At 47.9% G+C, this 19482-nt stretch overlaps 1 protein-coding gene across 3 annotated transcripts in view; it reads right to left on the bottom strand.

The window, feature by feature from the left end:
* Positions 1-19482, bottom strand: part of SPTBN2 (spectrin beta, non-erythrocytic 2) — a 56629-nt gene that overhangs the window by 11357 nt on the left and 25790 nt on the right. For all 3 annotated transcript variants that reach the window (XM_042439252.1, XM_042439249.1, XM_042439250.1), the window contains 20 exons: positions 19315-19466; positions 14599-14772; positions 13097-13188; positions 11917-11997; positions 11593-11708; positions 10680-10792; positions 9851-10038; positions 9231-9348; positions 8869-9027; positions 7327-7629; positions 6761-6914; positions 5663-6533; positions 5284-5421; positions 4055-4811; positions 3503-3705; positions 2687-2777; positions 1601-1747; positions 854-1117; positions 485-709; positions 177-266 (listed from right to left, as the gene is read on the bottom strand). In XM_042439252.1, coding sequence (XP_042295186.1) covers positions 177-266; positions 485-709; positions 854-1117; positions 1601-1747; positions 2687-2777; positions 3503-3705; positions 4055-4811; positions 5284-5421; positions 5663-6533; positions 6761-6914; positions 7327-7629; positions 8869-9027; positions 9231-9348; positions 9851-10038; positions 10680-10792; positions 11593-11708; positions 11917-11997; positions 13097-13188; positions 14599-14772; positions 19315-19466 — 4436 coding nt within the window. The remainder of the gene's footprint in view (positions 1-176; positions 267-484; positions 710-853; positions 1118-1600; positions 1748-2686; positions 2778-3502; positions 3706-4054; positions 4812-5283; positions 5422-5662; positions 6534-6760; positions 6915-7326; positions 7630-8868; positions 9028-9230; positions 9349-9850; positions 10039-10679; positions 10793-11592; positions 11709-11916; positions 11998-13096; positions 13189-14598; positions 14773-19314; positions 19467-19482) is intronic.

The following is a 19482-nucleotide window of genomic DNA, read 5'->3' as shown; positions in this document are numbered from 1 at the left end:
CTAATGCAGATAGGAATTGTGTGAATCCTGGGTAAGTTACACACCCTCAGCCTCAGAGGAAGGCAAAGGCACATCCTCTCTGAATGAATCATGCCAAGAAAACACCGTGATAAGTTCACCATAAGGCAAAAATGTCTTGAAGGCACACAGCAACAACACACTCACTCAAGCTCTACCTGGTTTTTCTTGATCAGCAGCTGGACTGTGGGAAGATCTTTGCCATGATCAGTGGAGACAGCCATTGGAATCCGTTCCTTCACCCACAACTGCAGCAGACAAGGGAAAGAGAAAAGCTGAAAAACGTCTTTCTCCTCTTCAATAGACTTGCTTACTCAAGGGTTGGAGCAGTCTATGTGATGAACTACCATCAGAGTGAAAAGAACTATAGCGCAGGACGGCTCTGTCAGAATGAAGCGACTATTTGTGCAAGACGTACTCTTTCCAAAGGAGCCACATACCCCTCCCCATTCTTCCTGGCACTCACGATTTCGTCCTCTAGGTCGCGGTTGAACTGGTGCTCCTCTTTGGAGGCCAGCAGCTTTTCACAGCGCTCCCGCAAAGGTGCCCGTAGCTCCACAAACTTGTCCTCCACCGCCCGCAGTTTGCCATCCACCTCCACCGTGTTGGAGTCCTCCTGGGTGAGAGCCAAGGCCTGGGACTTCAGGCCTTCTACCTCCTTCTCCCGGACGTCCATCTGGTTCTCCAGCATCTGGGTGAGTGAAGAAAACCAAGGGAAGAAAAGAGGTGGAAATGGAGAAGGATCATAAGAAGGACTTAGTGGCTTAAACCCCTAGTGCTACTTCCAAGTAAAGAGGATCCGCTGAATCCAAAAGGTCTTCTCTTTGTTGCTCACCTGCTGCTTCTTGAGCAAAATGTTGACACTGGTCAAGTCCTTGCCATAGTCATCGGAGTGGAGCTGGGTCTGTAGGCCACTCAGCCAAGCCTCCAGGGCAGAACAGCTCTGTGTGAAGAGTTCGGCCCGGTTGGCATCGAAGAGGCACTGCGCTTTGCTCTGGGTGCTGGATTCTAGCTCTTCCCAGGACTTTTGCAGCCCTTCCAGCTTCTCTTGCACCACTGGTTCCAGCTCTGGCTTTTCGGCAACCAGTTGCTCCCCTTCCTGCCAAAAACGGAAACATGGATGAAGAGTTAGAAAGATAGCATGGCACAAGTCAATGGTGGATGGCTTCTTAAGGTCGGGGCCACACCAGATTTTGATGGGATTGCTGACCCCAAAAAACTGGCCAATCTGGTCCATATTAAACCTGGATGGCTAAGATAGTGACACCTTTGCTTTCCGATTGTTCAGTGTACACACAAAATTGCTTAAAATATTATATATACAATTACCTTCATGCTATGGGGTGTACACAAAACATAAATGAATTTCGATGTATAGATTTGGGTGCCATCCCAAAGATATACGGAAATATTCTCAAATCCCCCCTCCTCGCAAAAGTCCAAAATCCCAAACACCTCTGATCCCAAGCATTTTGGATAAGGGAGACTCAGCCTGTTGGTTATTTCAAGGCTTGAGAAAAAGAAGAGGAAGAGTCACAGCAGAGGAGTGGGGAGTTAGAACCCTTCTTCAGATATGGCCCACCTTCTGGATCTTCTCCAGCCAGCCCTTGTTGGAAGCCAGCTCTGCCATAAAAGCCTGGTGCTTCTGCCACTTGGTGTGGAGGTTTCGTGCTTCGTCGTAGGACATGTCCTGAGCGGAGAGCATCTTCTCATTGATCCACAGGGTGAGCTGGGGGAGAGGCAAGGCAAGAGAGTTATTTAGGGGACTCTAGGAATAGTCAGGAAGGAAGAGTTAGGAAGAGCTAGGAAGACTGTCATACTTTGGTCACATCATGAAAAAGCACAACTCATCGGAAAAAATAATAAGGCTAAGAAACGTGAAGGGAAGTAGAAAGAGAAGAAGGCTGCATGCATGCTAGATGGATGGACTCTATTAAGGAGGTCATGGATATGAATTCACAGGAACTAAGAAGAGCAATGGATCCAAAGGGTCGCCATGGATTGAGATCAACTCAATGGCGCTTAACAAGAACTATTAGGAATACCTAGAACCGGGATGGGGAGCCACTGCCTTCCAGACCAGATGTGGCCTGCAAAGATTCCTCATCCAGCCCACAAACATCTACTATTGTCTCTAATTAGAGACGGGGGGGGGGGGGAAATTAAGATGATCTAAAGCTGTGAACACATTCAATTCCCTGTGCAGCTTGAAAGCTGTTTCAGTGGGGTTTACCCCTGCATAAACATGCATAAGAATGCATGATTATGTTTTTGTATGTTTGGTGGGAAAGTGTCTAAATGCCTCAGAGTTGTACCTGTCCCTTGCTTACTTTGCGTTGACTTTCACCTTGCACCGTTAAGGTTTGGAATATAGTTTGGTCTTCCTGGAGTTGCTATTTATCCAGAGGATTCATATCCCCAGCCTTATGCCACAAAGCCTCCCAGTATGGCTTACAAATTGTTAATTGGATATTACAATGCAAAAAAGACATAACACATAAGGAAAAGGATGGCAGTGGAGGATGCTGGCTGCTCTTCTCTCCCTCGGAGGCCAAAGCAATGGCATTTGGTATGGAGGGAAGGCCTTTCACCAGACATGCCTGGGACCAAGGCATGATGGAGCTATGCCTGGATGCTCTTTTCTCCCTCTTCTTCCCTCTGGACTCACCTCTTGGCAATCTTGCAAGAAGTGCTGGAGTTCCCGATTGTCACGGAGCCGAGCCAGGAGGTCTTGAGCTGCATCCTGGTTTTTCCGGTGCCTATGAGGAGAGGAGGCATAAGATATTCAAAAGGGACCACTTCATAGAAATCATCAGGAATCATCCTGGGCAGGAAGGAAAAGAACGTGGCATCTGTTCTTTCTTTCTTTCTTGCAGGATTTTTCCCCTGTGTGTCCAACAGAAACCGTACCGAGGTTGTCTCCACATTGCAGAAGTAAAGCAGTTTGATACCACTTTAACAGCCATGGCTCCAAGCAATGGTTGTGTGAGATATTTAGCCTTCTCTCACCACCAACTGCAAATCCCAGGATCCCACAGGATGGAACCATGACATTTTATTTATAACTATTTTTAAGACAAGGAAACTGCAGCATTCGAGTTACTGTTCACAATCGTTCTGTTATGTGAATTACACATCTTTTTGGTTTCGTTCCTTGCTGTTTTAGTCCTTCCACCATCATTTTAGCTCCTGCTAATATTAAGTTAAGTCAATGTTGCCATCCTATGAAAGCTATTCTTTAGCAAATTACCGTCTCATGTAATATAAGTGGTTCTGCTTTTCTTCAGTAGAACACTCTGGTTTCTCTTGAGATCGAAGCCATGACAGTTAAAGCAGCATTAGGCTGCATTAGGTCTGCAGTGTGGCAGCAGACTAAGATCTACCAGTAGACTGTCCTGCATTGCCTCCTCTAAGTGGCTAAACCCTTCTCCATTCGCAAGAACAGATTTCAATCAGGTCTTCTACAGTGAATGCTCTCACTCACCGACTGTCGATGGAATTGACCTTCTCCTGGATCTTGTCAGAATGGAGGCTGTCCTCCAAGATCAGCTTCCGCCCAGAGTCCACCAGCCCCTTGATCTTCTCCCCGTTGGCCTCCATGGTGGTCATGAAGTCCTCATGCTTTTTGATGGCAGCCTCGGCGGCTTGGAGGGAGCTGGGCATGCTGGTGTGAGTTAGCACATATTCCTGGAGACAAAAATGTGTTGAGAAAGTGCAAGTTAGTCAACAGCGAGGGGACCTCCTTCAGGTATCAGATGCCGAGAAAGGAGGAGAAGATGGAAACTCTTCTTCCTCTCTATCAGCTCTCTCTTATCAATTTTCTGGCCATTCATGTTTCATCTCACTTGGAGGACCAGGGTTCAACACATTTAAAATTTAGTCTAGAACCAGAAAAGTATCCGTTACCCAAGACATGAAAACCATTAGCTGCCACTATGGAGAACATTAAAACAAGGGACAATTTTCAATGATGTGTTGATTTTTCCCCTTATTGAAACTCTCTGGACAATGTAAAAAGCTGACACTTCTGCCATACCTGGTTGCTGAGCACCCCTTCCACCTGCTTGGTGTCCCTCAGGAAGATCTGGAAGCTGTAAGCCTGCGACAGCAACTGGTGGCGGTTCTCCCACATTTGGCCAAGTTCGTTCCAGCCGGTGTCAAGGGCTTGGAGACGTTGTTGCAGAAACATATGCTGGGCATCCGTGTGGCCTTGCGTCACCTCCTCCCCCATGGCCCTCAGGCGCCGGTAGTCGCCCTTGTAGTGTTCCACTTCGTTCCGGATGGTCTCATGCTGGCTCAAGAGGCGCTCGGCTTCCGCCAGAGTAGCTGGCACATCTTCCGAGGCAATGGCGGTCTGGGTGCGCAAGAGCCAGGCTTGGAAGTCATCCAGGTCACGCAGGAAGCCCTGGAGTTTGCTGGCTTCTCCCAGGGACTCTTCCCGGTGCCGCATGGTCTCCTTCAACTCATCCCAGGTCCTGTCGATTTCAGACAAGCGGTCTGAAATGGCGCTGGCCTGCTCGGGGTGGTGTTCCGCCAGACGGGCTGCTTCCTCCCGCAGGTCCTGCACTTTGCCCTGGATGGCCTCCAGGTCCCGCTCCATGCCAGCCAGCTTCCGCTGCAATGCCATCACTCCGGCCAAATCATTGCCCAAGCCTTGGGTGGACTCAATCACTTTGGTTTTCTCCCGCATCCAAGCCTTGGTCTCATTGCACTCCAGGTAATAGTTTTGGATGCTGAGTGCGGACGTCAAGGCCTCTTTCTTCCGGCTGGCCAGGGCTTGGAACTGCTGCCACCTGAGAGTAGAAAAATCATCCATCTTTCTTTTCATTGCCCTCTCGGTATCCCACCCAGCATCCCATCTCAGTTGTGTGTCATGTGCTGCAAGACTTTCTCTTTTCCTTCCCACATGGAAAAGAGTGCATAGCATAATGTATATATAGAGCATTTCCTAAGGTACACAAGCTTAATGTATCTTCCTCACTGACTAATGTGTGTTGGTGTGGTGTATTTTCCAAAAACTCCATTCTTTTTAACAATGCATGCTTTCCCCAAATAGATACATAATCATGGGGAAAGTGCAGCCTGGAGGCAGCATGGGAACCAAGCCCTACTTTTATGTCCCTCAAATAATAATATGAGTATGAATATAGATAGTAATTAATATAGGCAGTTTTCACATTTACCCTGTAGACATGCAAAAGTACTCATACTGGCCAATCCCATATTCCATTCTGTCGCCCCCAAAAGGCATCTCTGGGCACTCACCTGGTATTGAGCTGCTCTTGAGTAGTCTGAATGCTGTTCTTGTTCCTGTGGTCGGTGCCCAAAAGCTGGCTTGCAATCTCATTTACGGCAGCAATGCGAGAGGCCAAGTTATTCATCTCCGGCTCCAGTGTGTCAAACCTAGGATAACAAGAATCAAAAGACCGGATCAGAGAGACATGCTGTATATGTTCCTGACACTGTTTGGGAAAGTGACCAGTAGGAATGCCAGCTGGGGGATTCTGGGAGCTGTCATCCAATGTTTCTATGTTCTGGCTCTGACCATTTAGCAATACCAAAAAACCATAACATCATAAGCATCATTCACACAAGGGCGAGATAGATCACTCCTTCCAGCTCTATGCTGGGTCAGTCCACTCACCTCTGCTGAACCACTTCAAGGTCTTCCAGCTTCTCCGGAACATCCATGGTTTCGATCCAGTACTCTCGCTCGCCGATCCAGAGCCCACAAGCATCGGCCTCACTGAACATCTTGTAGAGATTGAGGGCATCCTGCAATGCCTGCTTGCGATGCTCTGCCAGCGTCACTAACTCCTCGTAACGCTGCTCCAGTGCAGGTAGGCGCCCGTCTACCTCAGGAGAGTGGGCAAAAGCAGGTGGCAAGCTTTGGGCTTGCTCATGCAAGGTGTCCAGGGCTGGCCGGTGGTTGTGAATCTCCTCTTCCACCTCCTTGTGCTTCTTCATCAGGCTCTGGGTAGAATATTCATCATGGCCAACGTCAGAGCTGGATACTAAGCGAAGGGCGTCCAGCAACCAGGCCTCCATGTCGTTGGCATCAGCCTGGAACTGGTAGAAGCTGGAAGCCTGGAGGAGACGCTGCTCTCGTTCGCTCGAAAGCGCTTCCAGCTGCTCCCATTGCTCCTCAATTTCCCGTATCCGTTCAGCCACCTCGGTGGCCCCAAAGTGGCCCTCGGCAACCAGCTGGCGTCCTTCGGAGATACTCTGCTGCAATGGACCAGCACGGCCACTCATTTCATCGCGGAAGGCATTGTGCTTGCTGGTGAGGCGGAGGGCACTGGTCAAGTCCTTGCCAAAGTCGTCCGATGAAAGGATTTGGCTCTGCTCCCGGATCCAGGCCTCCTCCTCCCCCATGTCCCAGAAAAACTTCCAGAGGCGGCGTGACTCCTCCAGTTTGGCCCGCCGCTGGGCTGCCAGGGCCACTAGCTCCCGATAGCACCGGTCCAAGGTGGATAGACGCTCTTGGACAAGGTGAGGGTCACAGGGCTTGTATCCTGCAGGAGTCAAATGCAACATTAGGACTTTAAACTAAATCCACACCAGACCTAATGCTTCTACTCTCAGTGTTCCTGACCTGCTCTCAATGCTCTCAACTGGAGTTAGGAGACCAGGTTTGGAAGCAGGGGAACAAAGTGGATTCCATAGTTTCAGATCATGGCATCTCCCACTCAGCTCTCCCCAGCAAGCTCTCTCTTGAAACCCAGCAGAGAAAGGCCATCACCTTCTCCAGAAGCAGCAAAGCGCTGAGCAGCTGAACTGATGGCTTTCACTCGTTCGGCCTGGACAGCAATGTCGGCCTCCACCAGAGAATGGATCTGCAGCAGGTCCTCCACGCCATGCAAATGTTTTCCAAAGTCCTGAGACTGGAGTCGGCCCTGTGAGGAGACATAGCAGACATTGGCAGAACTGTTGTCCAGTCAACCACCCCACTCAGTTATTCTCAACATTTCAGCACTGTCCCCATTAATAAAAGCATTGTTCGCACCTGTGTTTAGGGCGGAGGTGGGGATTGTGTCATCTCTGGGGTACATGTGTTTCCCAAAGGACATCAGTTCTGTCCTCAGACTTGCCTCAATCCCCCCCAAAAATTTGTTTCACCTGGGGGCTTTGTGGGGGCTGTTCAGGGACTTCAGGTATTGCACCAGGGAAGTCCTGATGACTTGTGGGATGCACTTTGCAAACCACTGCATCAGCAATTGCTTTTAAAAGGAGCATTCAGAGCTCTGGGTAGGGCATATTACTTTGGAGGTACCATGCACAACTTTCTCCTTCCCTGCTCCCCGCTACCTTCATCTCCTCCAGCCAATCCATGAGGTAGGCCAAGTCCTGGAACATCTTTTGCAGCTCAAAATGGAGCATCAGGCGCTCGCGGCGGGCCGCCACCAGCTCCCGCAGGTAGTCCCACAGCCTCGCCACATTGTTCTTGCGCGCCAGCACCCGCTTGATGTCATGATAGCCCTCCGTCTCCAGCTCAGCCGCCACCGCGTTCACGGCGGCCACGCGCTCGCTGTAGGCTACGATGTCCGTCTCGATGGCTTCGTGCTTTCGTACTGCTGCCTCCACCGCCGAAATATCTGCCCCAAAATTATCCTAGAAGTTCATACATACATTTATTAGTACTGCATCATCCAAGATCCACAAAACAGTGATACCTTTCTTGGGCCAACCAAAATGGACATTAAAAAGTGTTGCAAGCTTTCAAAGCCTCTCATAGATGAGACGGTAGCAAAGTTCACTGTGGCTTCTGGACTTCAGGTGCATTCAGATGGGAAGCTGAAAACGATGGGCTTTTTCACACCACAAAATTGTAGTGATATGATTCTACTTTAACTGCTGAGGTTGCCTTCTAGGGAATCCTGGAGACTGTCGGTTGGTAAGGCAATAGAGCTCTCTGGGCAAGAATCTGAAATACTCCTCCCTAAATTGCAAATTGCAGAATTACACAGGATGGAACCATAGCAGTTGTAGTGGAATTATAATGCTACAATTCTGTAGTGTGAAAAAGTTGTGTATGGTGGGTTTATCATCACAACACTCCACAGATCTTTCCAACTGGGAAAGGCTCATAGTTCTGCCCGTCAAAAGACACTGCTTTCTTTCTCTCTTCCATGGAGAGATGGTAAGGAAAAAAGAAGAAGAAGAAAGCAGCAGAGAAGTGCAAAGGCTTGCAAATGCAAAACCTTGTCACCTGAAATCCCTGTAAAATTCCATGGCGGCTGCATGATAAACCACCTCATCCATAAAAACCCAGGCGGTTTTGCTTTTGGGAGCTGCTCATTGTTGGTGGTTATCCCATGACAAAAGCGGGACTTTGGAGACAAAAGACTGGATTTCCCCCTAGACTAATTTTTTTATAGAGCTGTTGACCTTCCTGGTTCACAGGAGATCCAGACAATGCTGTTTTCCTTCAGCTATACCACTCCCTTGGTTTCAATGTCACTTTTTCTTTTCTCAAAGCATCTCAGTTCGTATCAGAGCAACACTGCTCTCATTCAGAGGCATAGTCCCTGCAGAATTTGGAAGTAGGGAAATGTTTGCATGGTGCACCGAAGCCCATTTTTGGCATGAAGCACAGGACAAGAGGGTCCCTCCATTTTGCCATTCCACACAAAGAAGTGAAGTTCAGCACCCATGGGGGCAGCATGGGTATATTTTAAGTGGACATGCCATGCAGGATACCCTGCTAAAATAGAGAGGAATGGCCAGGGGAGTGACACTACTGTCCCACCGCATCCACCGCCTGAGTTGGTTGACTTTCTCTGCCCAATGATAGGGCCGGCCTTGCAGTGCAGACATGCCCATGCATCTTGCTCTCCATGGAATACAAACCTGGGAAACAAGGCGTTGGTTCTCGCTCAGCCAGGTCTCCCTCATGGCCGCTTTTCGGTCAAACCGGGCTGCCAGTTGCTCCAGCTTCTCCTGCCGAATCAACTCATTGCGCAGGGCCAGCTCTCGCTCATGCTCTGCTTTCTCCAGACGCTCCCAGCCCTGGGAAGAAGGGATAAAACCATGGAGCTACTACTTCCCACTAAAGACCAGTGTCTGACAGGAGATATGGTGGGCAAGCCATGGACAATCCCACTGAGAAGGCAAGTTTCTGCACCTCCTTGCCTATCTCTAATTTGGTTCTAGGGGAGCTTCCCACAGCCCTGAATCCTTGCATCTTCCATCACCTACGCATGCTGCCTCACCTTGTTGATGTCAGAGATCAGCCTTCCTTCTCGCGGTGTGTAAACCTTCTGGTTATTAGCTCGCATCTTACTCTGGATGGTGAACAGCAGAACTTCGAGATTCCCTTTCTCTGTGAACCTGGGAATGAGGCAGTGGAGAAAAGAAAACACAAAAGAAAAGAACGATGAGGTGGAAAAATCCCACAAGCATCGCTCCCTCCACTCCATGCCTGGCAGTAAAAAGGTAATCATTGCAAAGTAAATAACAAAGAATTTGCTGCCCTTTCACCATATTCCCAAATGTGGATCCTGATTCTTCCTACTAGTAAGACTGGCTCTGTTGGTCCAAAGTCACCCTGAGACTTTCAGGACCCAGGAGAAGATGAAAACTTGGATTGTCCAAACCAGCAAGCTAAGCACTGGCTTTCCCTGGCTACAGGGCCATCCAAAGATTCAAGGGAGACAGACCCACTTTCTTCCAAAACCCAGCACAGCATCTTAGAGCTGAAGGGACCCCAAAGGCCAGCTAGTCCAACCCTCTGCCATACAGGAATCCACAGTTAAACTACTCCCCAAAGATGCCCATACAACTTCACTGTCTCCCTCTTCACTCAGAGCCAAGTTTTGAATCTTGGACTTACTTGGGGGGTTTCTCCACAGTGCGGTAGGTATTGAAAGCCTGCAGTTGGTTCTGCACCCCGCTAAGGCAGTTGGCCAGCTTGCGGTCATTCAGGGTCAAGATGGTCTGCTCGATCCACTGGAGCAGGTCAGAGGCAAGGGTCTCATACTTCTCTATCAGCTTGTCTGCTTCAATAGCATGGTCCAGCACCTGAGGAAAGGGCAAACCGGTCATTTCGAGGCTGTTTATGAATGCAAGGAAAGGAGGTGACTACCTTGTGCCAAGCTCATGTGATTGACGCTGGGTGCCAGGTTTCTAATCTCAGAGGGTGGCATCAGGAGACACAATGGGGACACATGTGTAGACAGCAAAGGGAATAGCTAATAGAGGAATCCAGGATCAAAATACTCCAGGAGCAGCTTAAACTATTCTGGATGGTATAGCTGAACCCAAAGACATGGGAGAATCCATCTTTCCCTTTGCCAACTGCTTGGCACAAGCCATTTTGTCTAGTTAGTTTAGAACCTAGGACACTTCACTAAGAATTGCTAACTTCTTTTTTAATGCCCTGGACACCCTGAGATTGCAGGTTGCTCCAGAAGAATAAGAATAAAAACCTCTTCCAGTCTGCCTTTCCTCCCTTGCACCTGAAAAATAACCTTTTTGAATTACAACTCCCAGGATCACCCAGATAGTATGTCCACTGTTGCGGCTGGGGAATTCAGGGCGATGTAGTCCAAACTGCCAGTTTTCTCCTCTGTCTGCGTTCCCAAGATAGCCACTACCATTTGGATTAGTTCTTCCCCTCTGCCACATCTCCCTGAGCACCACTCCAGTTGTTCTTGGTATACCTTCCCAATCCGTTTCCCTTCCACGGCTAAGGCTTTCATCTTGGAGAAGTAATGGTAGTAGGTGGCCACATAGGTGATGATGGACTTCTCGTCTGGCTGGTCCACGTTCACATCTAGGGGAAATGTGGAAGAACAATGAAGAAGTGAGATGAACAGGGCAATACAGGAGATTTAATGCCTGGTTTGGCAGGTGAGCATTTTGATGGTCACCCAACCCATGCGCTTGGTTAGCCCTGCTGACCTGTCTAATCTAACAGCCTGTTTCCTATAGTGGCCACCCAATGCCACAAGCAGCAATGGCTTAGTGGTCAAGTACATTCAGACAGGGTTGGGAAAGCATCCATTCCCAGAGTATCCTGGTCCTGCAGCAGTTGTGGTGCCAGGCAACACAGCATGGCATATGTGCCAACAACATATGTTAGTTGTGGGTTCCTGAATGGCAGAGGGTTGGATTATATGGCCTTTGGGGTCCCTTCCAACTTTATGGTTCTATGTTGGCCCTGGCTTTTGGAAGAGAGAGCGTTTGACGTCACTCCAGAGTGTTCCTGATTTTCCTGGAAAATCCAGTGCAAAACATACATCTTTTTAATCCGGTTTAAAGGAGGGCTGGGTGGATTTGATGCAGAACTGGCACTCAAACCAGGGCTTTGATCCTGCATTGTGAAGACAGGGTGCTGTGAGGATGGAGGGATAGGTTCCTTTTGCCCATGCAGACATGTCCTGAGTCTCTGAGGAATTATTTCCAGCCAATATAAAATACTGTACTACTGAGCTCGATAGTTCTGCGTTGTTGTTTTTAACCTGGGCTTAGAAAAGTTACATTTTTGGCCCACAACTCCCAGTATCCCTGGCTACTGGTCATGTTAGTTGGAAGAGCAGGACGAATGTGTAGATGGCCGCCCAGGGAACCCACCTTCTGGGTCCAAGAGCTTGGTGAGGCCCAGCTCCTTTTCAGCAACATTGAAGGCATTCTGGAGGTTGTAGTGTGCGTTGCATTTCTTCAAGGTGTCGATGTCTATCAAGTCCGGCCTATTGAGAAAACCAAGCATATATTTTTAAAAAGTCATTTGGTTTGAACCAGGGTTTACGTACATTGTTTTAATATTACCAACCTTCCTGGCAACCACATTGGCTGGCATTCACTTCTAATATGAAGGGATGCCCCGTGCCATTTGGCTATTCTCAGGCCACTGAATCCAGAGTCTAAACATAACTATCCCATGCCACCCGCACTGACCTGTGTTTGTGGACGATGGCATTGAAAGCTAGACCGTCCCTCCAGCTGGTGGTGAAGTTGTGTACATTCACATTTGGATACCTGAAAACACACAAGAGATATGGAGAAGAGGGATCAGGAGAGATCATGTTCCTGTTTATTCATTCTGTTTCGAGATCTGACCCATCCCTGAAGCTCAAGGCAGGAAACTTTGAATAAAAGCAAGCAAACCCTATCTGAATCAGTACTTTACAGCCACAGAATGACACCTTTATGTTGCGTGTTTAAAAAGCACCAACAAAGAAACCTCTCCAAACAGGAGGGTGCTGCGATAACCCTCGAAAAATGTTGCAGGACATTTTGCACAGCTTCTGAGCATGTACAGAATGCCTCTGTACAGTTACTTTGACCACTCTTTCCCCACCATTTCCGACTCCTCTGACATCGGTTCAGGACAAAGTTTAATGCAAAAATACACAAGAGTGCCACCGGACTGCAGAGAAAGAAGACTGGAAAATCTGAATGAATCAAGAGGTTGGAAAGGAGCGATAGTAATCTAGTGGTTTGAGAGTTGGACTAGGACCCTGGGAGACCAGGCTTCGAATCCTGGCTCAGCCATGAAAACCCAGTGGGTGAGCTTTGGGCAAGTCCACTCTCTCAGCCTCAGAGGAGGGCAATGGCAAACCTTGGCAAGAAAACCCTACGATAGGGTCACCTTCAAGTCGTCATAAGTCAAAAGTGACTTGAAGGCACATAACAACAACAGCAACAACAAATATCCAATAACACACAAGTCAATAACAACTGCACATCAGAAACACATGCGGAAGGTGAAATGAATGCAATAGCATATATTCGAGACGTATCAGGCTGGTTGAACTTCATGTATGTAAAAAGGATGTATACAGCTATAGAAGCTTAACATTCAATTGCATTAAAAAACCAGAAACTGTTATGCCATAGCAATTGTTATGCCTAACAATACAAAAATTCAGACTTTGGATGGTTAAAGCTTTTTTCCTCTGCAGTCTGGTGGGACGCTTGTGCGTTTTTCTATCTCACTGCAGTCCTATGCTTCCAGCAAGATTGGAGGTATAGGACTGCATCACATCCAAGCAAGCTAGATCTGAACTTGGGGTGCAGTCAGTTGCTGATCCAAATAGGGCTATTTGTGGCCCCCAACCTCCAGTTTCTCCCTTACCCTGCCGTTTTCATTTGACACCAGAGTAGTAAGGCATCCTTAGCTGACTTCTTCTCCTTGTTATCTTCCGTCTCCACACTGATATCCTGGATCTAAGGGAGGGCAGAGAAGAAAAAATGCCCTCGGTGAACACATACCTTGTAATGTTTTGCATACATGATTTTAAAAACCAATACAAATTCTGCACCGATTCAAACACAATGCAAATCTTTCCAGGTTGCATCTTTAGTTACTTGCTTATTTGCTCCCTTACTTATCTTCCATCTGTACCTTGCCTTTCTCTTGCCAAGGGAGCCGAAGGTAGCCCACAAAAATAAAAGCTTAGCCAAAAATGAAATATTACAATTTAAAAAACACAAACACACACACACAATAAAACGTCAGTTCTATTAAAACACACGGAAAGAGTTTACAATGCATCCGAAACATCAGGGCCTGTGCAAACGGGGCCAGGGTCAAGTCCTTCCCAATGTTTTGGTGGTTCTTCCTAAAGTTACTTTTTGCACTGTTACTTTTGCATTACTCTTCTGTCAAGGAGAGGAGGCCAAATTAGGATTCATGAGCAGAATAATAACATTTGGAGTAACCAGGAACTTCCTTGTTGCACCAATAAAGTAACCCAGCTCTTTTTGGGTTACCTTTGCAATGTAACTGCTGCACCCTTGTTTCCTCAAAGTAGCTAATGCTAGGTGATTAAGTTACTTGTAACTTGTTACTACGAAGATTGGACTTAGGCTGCCAACTGACCCTCCTGGATGCCATTTCTGTGCAATTCATGCATATACTAGAAGTGGGCAAAGAGCAACCAGTGGGTTGTTTGTGACCTCCCCAAAACCATTTTGGTAGCCTTTAGGGAACCAAAATACACTGTAATGGATGTATGTGGGATTTCCACCATATTTATAACCCCATTGGTCCAGGGGTCAGACAAAATTTTTGCAAGATTTTGGGATATATATATATATATATATATATATATACATACATATACAGTTGGTCCTCCACTTTGACTTTTGTGGAGTTGATTATTCACAGATTTTATTAATATGCTCTCTCTAGGACTATCTAGGTTCTCCAGTGCAACTCTATGGTCAATGTGCGCCAGAAGTTGCACTGCAAGACCTAGAGATTCCTAGAGAGAACACTCCTCTAGGCATTTGAAGGTCCTCCAGCACAATTCTATGGTCAACCTCCTTCAGATCGTGACCACAGAGTTGCACCGGATGACCGAGAGATTCCAAGAGAGAACACTTCTCTAGGCATTTGTAGATCGTCCAGCACAATTCTATGGTCAACTTCCAGCAGATTTTGACCACAGAATGGCACTGGATGACCTAGAAATTCCTAGACAGGTGTTCGTTCAGGTTAAAAATAATAATAGTTGCCCGCACCCCTGGCATATACACACGTTTTCAGAACATGTACAGAGAGAATGACAGGAAGGTCAACAAAAGCATCTGAGAAGGAGGGGAGAAGGAGACGAGAGGACGGCCACGTTGTACCTGGAAGCGGAGAATGATGGTCCAGATGAGGCCCAAGGTGAGGCGGTGGTTGCCATCGACAATGTCGTGAGAGCCCATGTTCTCCAAATGGACGCGTTGCTCTTTTAGGAACTGGAGGGCTTTGTCCACATTTTCCAGGCAATGGATGCGCATTCGGCCCTTGGTTGGCTTGGGCTGGCAGAAGGAAAGGGACAAATTCATTTGAACCAGGAGTCAATGTCAACAAGTCAACTAAGCAGTGCAGAAGGCCTTTTCCAGGTGCTAGAGTATGGCATAGTGGTTTGAGCGTTGGACTAGGACTCTGGAGTCCAGGGTTCGATTCCCAGCTCTGCCATGAAACCCATTGGGTGGCCTTGGCCAAGTCACACTCTCTCAGCCTCGGGGGAAGGCCATGGCAAACCTCCTCTGAACAAATCTTACCAAGAAAACCCCGTTGGATGGTTGCCCTAAGTAGGAGATGACTTGAATGCACAACACAACAACAAAGAGGTCAACTACAATTGTGAGATGCCAGGATCTAAGGATAATCTTCCGAATCCTGCCTCTTCAACAGAACTAGTGACTCCGACTCTTCCTGCAAACACCTCCCATAGCATCCCCCCAAAAAACTGCTCTGAAGGGTTGGGAAACCCTTTGCGGCAGGTATTTTTTGGGCACCATGAAGAGTGGAAGTATGAGTCAGTAAGGATTTAAGTCCCAGTTTTGCTGGCACTGGATACGATCTCACCCTACATATAAGTCTAGCACCTCTCTTTTGGAAATATGAATCATTGCCCTAAAGAGCAGGTTTATTCCAAACAGATTAGGATGCATATGAACCGAAGAAGTTAGGCCTTCTCTGTTTCAGTCTTTATCTCCGAATTCTTGTTCCTGGCAAAGAATTTGACTTTGTCACAACCTTTGTGCATTGGGTTGATATTCACATTGAAAGAAAGTAACTTAGCTGTAGAAATAACGCAGTTTGACACCACTCGAAGTGCTCTAGCTCCATCCTATGCAACTGTGCAATTTGCAGTTTTATAAGGTCTTTAGCCTTCTCTGCTGGCCTTCACCCTGGGATCTGTAGTTTGTTGTGTTACAGAGCTCTCTGACAGAGAAGGCTAACTATGTTGCAAAACGACATACTCCAGATTCAATAGCATTGAGCCAGGGCAGTTAAAGCGGTGTTAATGTGCATCAATTGTGCAGTGTAGATGAAGCTCTTAGTTCCAATGGAAGTAAGCCAAGGACAGAGAGAGAAAATCTGGGACATTTTGAAAGCAGATGCAAAAGTGGGACACAGGATTAACAGGGTCTGTCCCTGCCAAACTGGGACAGTTGGAGGGGATGCCAGGCTGCTGGATACCCAGTGTATCTTTTTAAACACACATAAATGTGGATCCAAAATGGTGGCAATACCAATGACCAGCAAGCCGTACGTTACGCCCTGCTGTTTTGTTTCCCGCACAGAGGGAAATGCACCTGCCGCTATCTCTTGCATGCTTCGTTGCTGGCTTCTGAGTAGGCTTGGCATGCTTACAACAGGCTGAGCCCGGACACACCGAGTTGCACCCAGCCAGGAAGCCGGTCAGACTGGCATGGGACCCGCCTTTCTGCTATGGCATTCCCAGACGGAGGGAGAGTCGCGGCAAGCGCTTTTGTCTCCGTGTCACCGGGGTTCAAACGTCCCAAAGGTGGGGCAGGGCAGGCCTTGCCCAGGAGAAGAATGTCCTCTCCCCGTTTGCAAGCCTGACGTTTTCCTAAACCGCTCAAGTGGGGAAAGTGGCTCAAGAGCCGGCTCCACCGAGAGATCTGCTGGGAAAAAGGGGGGAAGAGACGGCGCGGGCCGGGGGCGGAATTGGCAATTGGGAAGAACAGTGTGGGTTGAGAGAATGAGTATCGCACAAGGCTGCTTAGCAACATTCCCCTAGCCATCCTTGCGACATCTCAAGGGTTTGCATTTCAAAAGTGACGTCTAAAGGCACCTCGAGCGGAGCTTATTCCTGATGGATGCAAAAGGAAGTGTGACAAGATTAGCTTGCATTTCTTTCTGCTTCTTTATTTTTCTCTATATCTCGCCTTTCTCCCAACGCAGGATGGTTGCAGGCTACCATTAGATTGAAAAGCGCTTAGAGGGTGCTGGGTTCACTATGAAGTGGTACAGAAATGTCCATGCCATTGCTATGTCTTATAACGTTCCTTATATAATATCCCTTAAAAAGTAAAATATACACCTGGCAACCCTAAAATCTCAGGGGAGGCTTTCAAGCAACGGACACAATACACATTCCACCCCTAAGGATCTCCGATACTATTTATTCATAGTTGAATGTCTCTAATCTCAACACGTATTTGGTCGCCGTCTCTCGCCGTATCGATTCATTTCTTTATTTGGTGCAATCCTACCCTGCCGTTCGATGTTGCTCTATTTCCAGGGCAACTTACATAACAAACCAAAAGGGAAAGCAGCGTTGAAAGCGGCAACCATCAAATTGACCAGCAAAAAAGGGAAACGGACTGCAGTACAAAAGGATCAGGACGCTTTGGGATTATTTTAAGGAGGAGCGACAGAAAATACAATGAGAGTTTAAAGCGCTGGGATATTGAAATTGGGATTATTTTGCTTAGAAATGGCAGTGAGATGTTAGAGGATAGCTGCAAGAACTGCTATCGTTCAATGGAAGGATTTGCTGGTCATAATTTAGGAAGCGTTTGGGTCTGTTTTTCAATAGCTGGGCTTGAATTATAATTAGATTTCATTGTATGCAGAAAGAGAATTGTATTAGTTTTTTGTAGGAACTGAACATATAAATTCAAGTATAGCCTAATGCTTTCAGAAGGAAAGCCAGCATTATATTTACAGTGGCCATCTGCCTTGTCTCAGCTCGCAAAAACAGCCTAAGGATAGACTTTGCATGTGACAAAACCATACAAACAGGTTGAGGAATGCAAACAGGCATTCCTTTAAGGTGTCCGATTCAGTGTGGTTGTGGTTGTGTATCTGTCTGGATTCACCTGGCACTAAAAGATGGAGTGTTGGGCTTTACAATACCTCCTTCCTATCAATGGTGACCAGGCCTTTGCAGCAGTGTTTCAGTTTGGATTCACCTGGTACTAAAAGGAGGAGTGTTGGGCTTTGCAATACCTCCTTCCTGTTGATGGTGACCAGGCCTGGCTTGAGACATTTGGCCGCCTGAGGCATCCTTCTCCATTCCATGTACCAAAGCCAACTGGATGGCTGAAGGCATCTTTCATCAACGCTAAAAAGTTGGCAACCTCATGCACCACGTCTGAAAGGGGTAGGCTAACCCAGATGGTGCAAGACCCCAGCACACATCCCTCTCCTTTGACCCTGTGCTGCCAACTCCCACTGTGTGCTGCTTGAGGCAACCACCTCTGTGTGGCTAAGTGTGCCACCATCCCAGGGTGGTGTGGTAGGGATTAGCCAAAATGGATCCAAGGAGACCTGTTCCGTTCCCATCGTGTCTGGAGGCTTCCAGCATCTTTTAGCACACTTCAGCATCTCTGTTGTGGCTGCTTTTTTCCCTCTCTCTCTCTGTTAATGCTAGCTAGAAAATTCAGCATCTTTGGCAAAAAGCACCTGCCAAGCTGCCAGGCAGGGTGGATCTTGCCGCCAGTCTCTTTAGGAACCGGAAAAACCGCCTCGCTCGGTCAGGGAACAAGCCGTTCCCCTCTTGGCTGCGGGAGGCAACGTGTGGGATTCTGGGAACAGGTGCTGGGCTTTCTCTCCCGGGGCAATTTCGTGCGGTGGGGAGGCACTCAGAAGTAATGCCAGCTTGGAGAGGTCTAGGGAGACGTGGCAAACCCATGGCAGCCATGCCTGGCTTTGCTAGGGTCAGGCCAGAGGCCTTCCCAAACCATTCGACAGGTCTTGGTTCGTCCCATAAAGCAACACCTTATATTTTTCTTAGATAACAAGGTAGGCCTTTACCACACCTGTGGGCATGCACAGTCACACCCATGCGATGACATCTCTCACCACTTTGCAAAGCTTTTGAGAGCCGTGCCACGGTTTGAGATCCGTGTCAAAAAACAGGTTATCTTGGGTTCAGCCCTCCCAGGGAGGGAGCTTACAGAAAGGGCTCTCCGAAGGCTGTTGACTGCCGCCTTATGACTTGAAGGTGCCCAACAACAACAACAGAAACAACAATTTTTACTTATATCCTGCTTTGTCTTCCAGAAAGCCCAGCTCCTCACAACAACAACCCTGTGAGGCAGGCCAAGCCTTGACTGCCTCAAAGTCACTCAGGCAACATCTGTGGCACAGATCCCAAAAGGTGTGCAAAGTGGTATAGTGGTTTGGGTGTTGGACTATGACCCTAGAGGCCAGGATTTGAATCCCTGCTCAGCCATGGAAATCAGCCTTTGGGAAAGTCACGCTCTCTCAGAGTGTTTCTCATTCATTCCCAGAAAAGTTGTGGTCCTAGGAAACTATGAGCCTGAACAGACAGGTCTAAATAAAGCTGCTTCAGGCCACTTTGGAAGTGTGCTGTTTAAATGACGTATGTTCCTAAGAAGCCAGAAGCTGCACCAAAGCCACACTCCAGTCCTAAGGACTGGAGCACAGCTTCGGCGCAGCTTCTGTCCTCTTAGGATGCATGCATCATTTAAACAGCAAACCTCCAAAGTGACTCAAAGCAGCTTTATTTGGGCCTGTCTGTTTGGGCCCTATGTTTCCAGACCCTGAAATGCCCTGCTCCTCTTTGGACAACTTACCAGTTGCTCTCCTGAAAGAACCTCCAAAAGGCGGAGAAGCATGCGTCCGTCCCGCAAGTCGCTGTACAGGTCGCTGATGCGGCAGGTGACGCGGGCCAGGTGCGAGTTCACCCATTTGGTGAAGGTTTTCTTCTGCACAGCTTCTCGCTCATCTGCAAGGCAAAGGAC

The sequence above is a fragment of the Sceloporus undulatus genome, chromosome 9 (genome assembly GCF_019175285.1).
Source record: "Sceloporus undulatus isolate JIND9_A2432 ecotype Alabama chromosome 9, SceUnd_v1.1, whole genome shotgun sequence".
Lineage (NCBI taxonomy): Eukaryota > Metazoa > Chordata > Lepidosauria > Squamata > Phrynosomatidae > Sceloporus > Sceloporus undulatus.
This window is presented reverse-complemented; position numbering and strand designations above follow the sequence as displayed.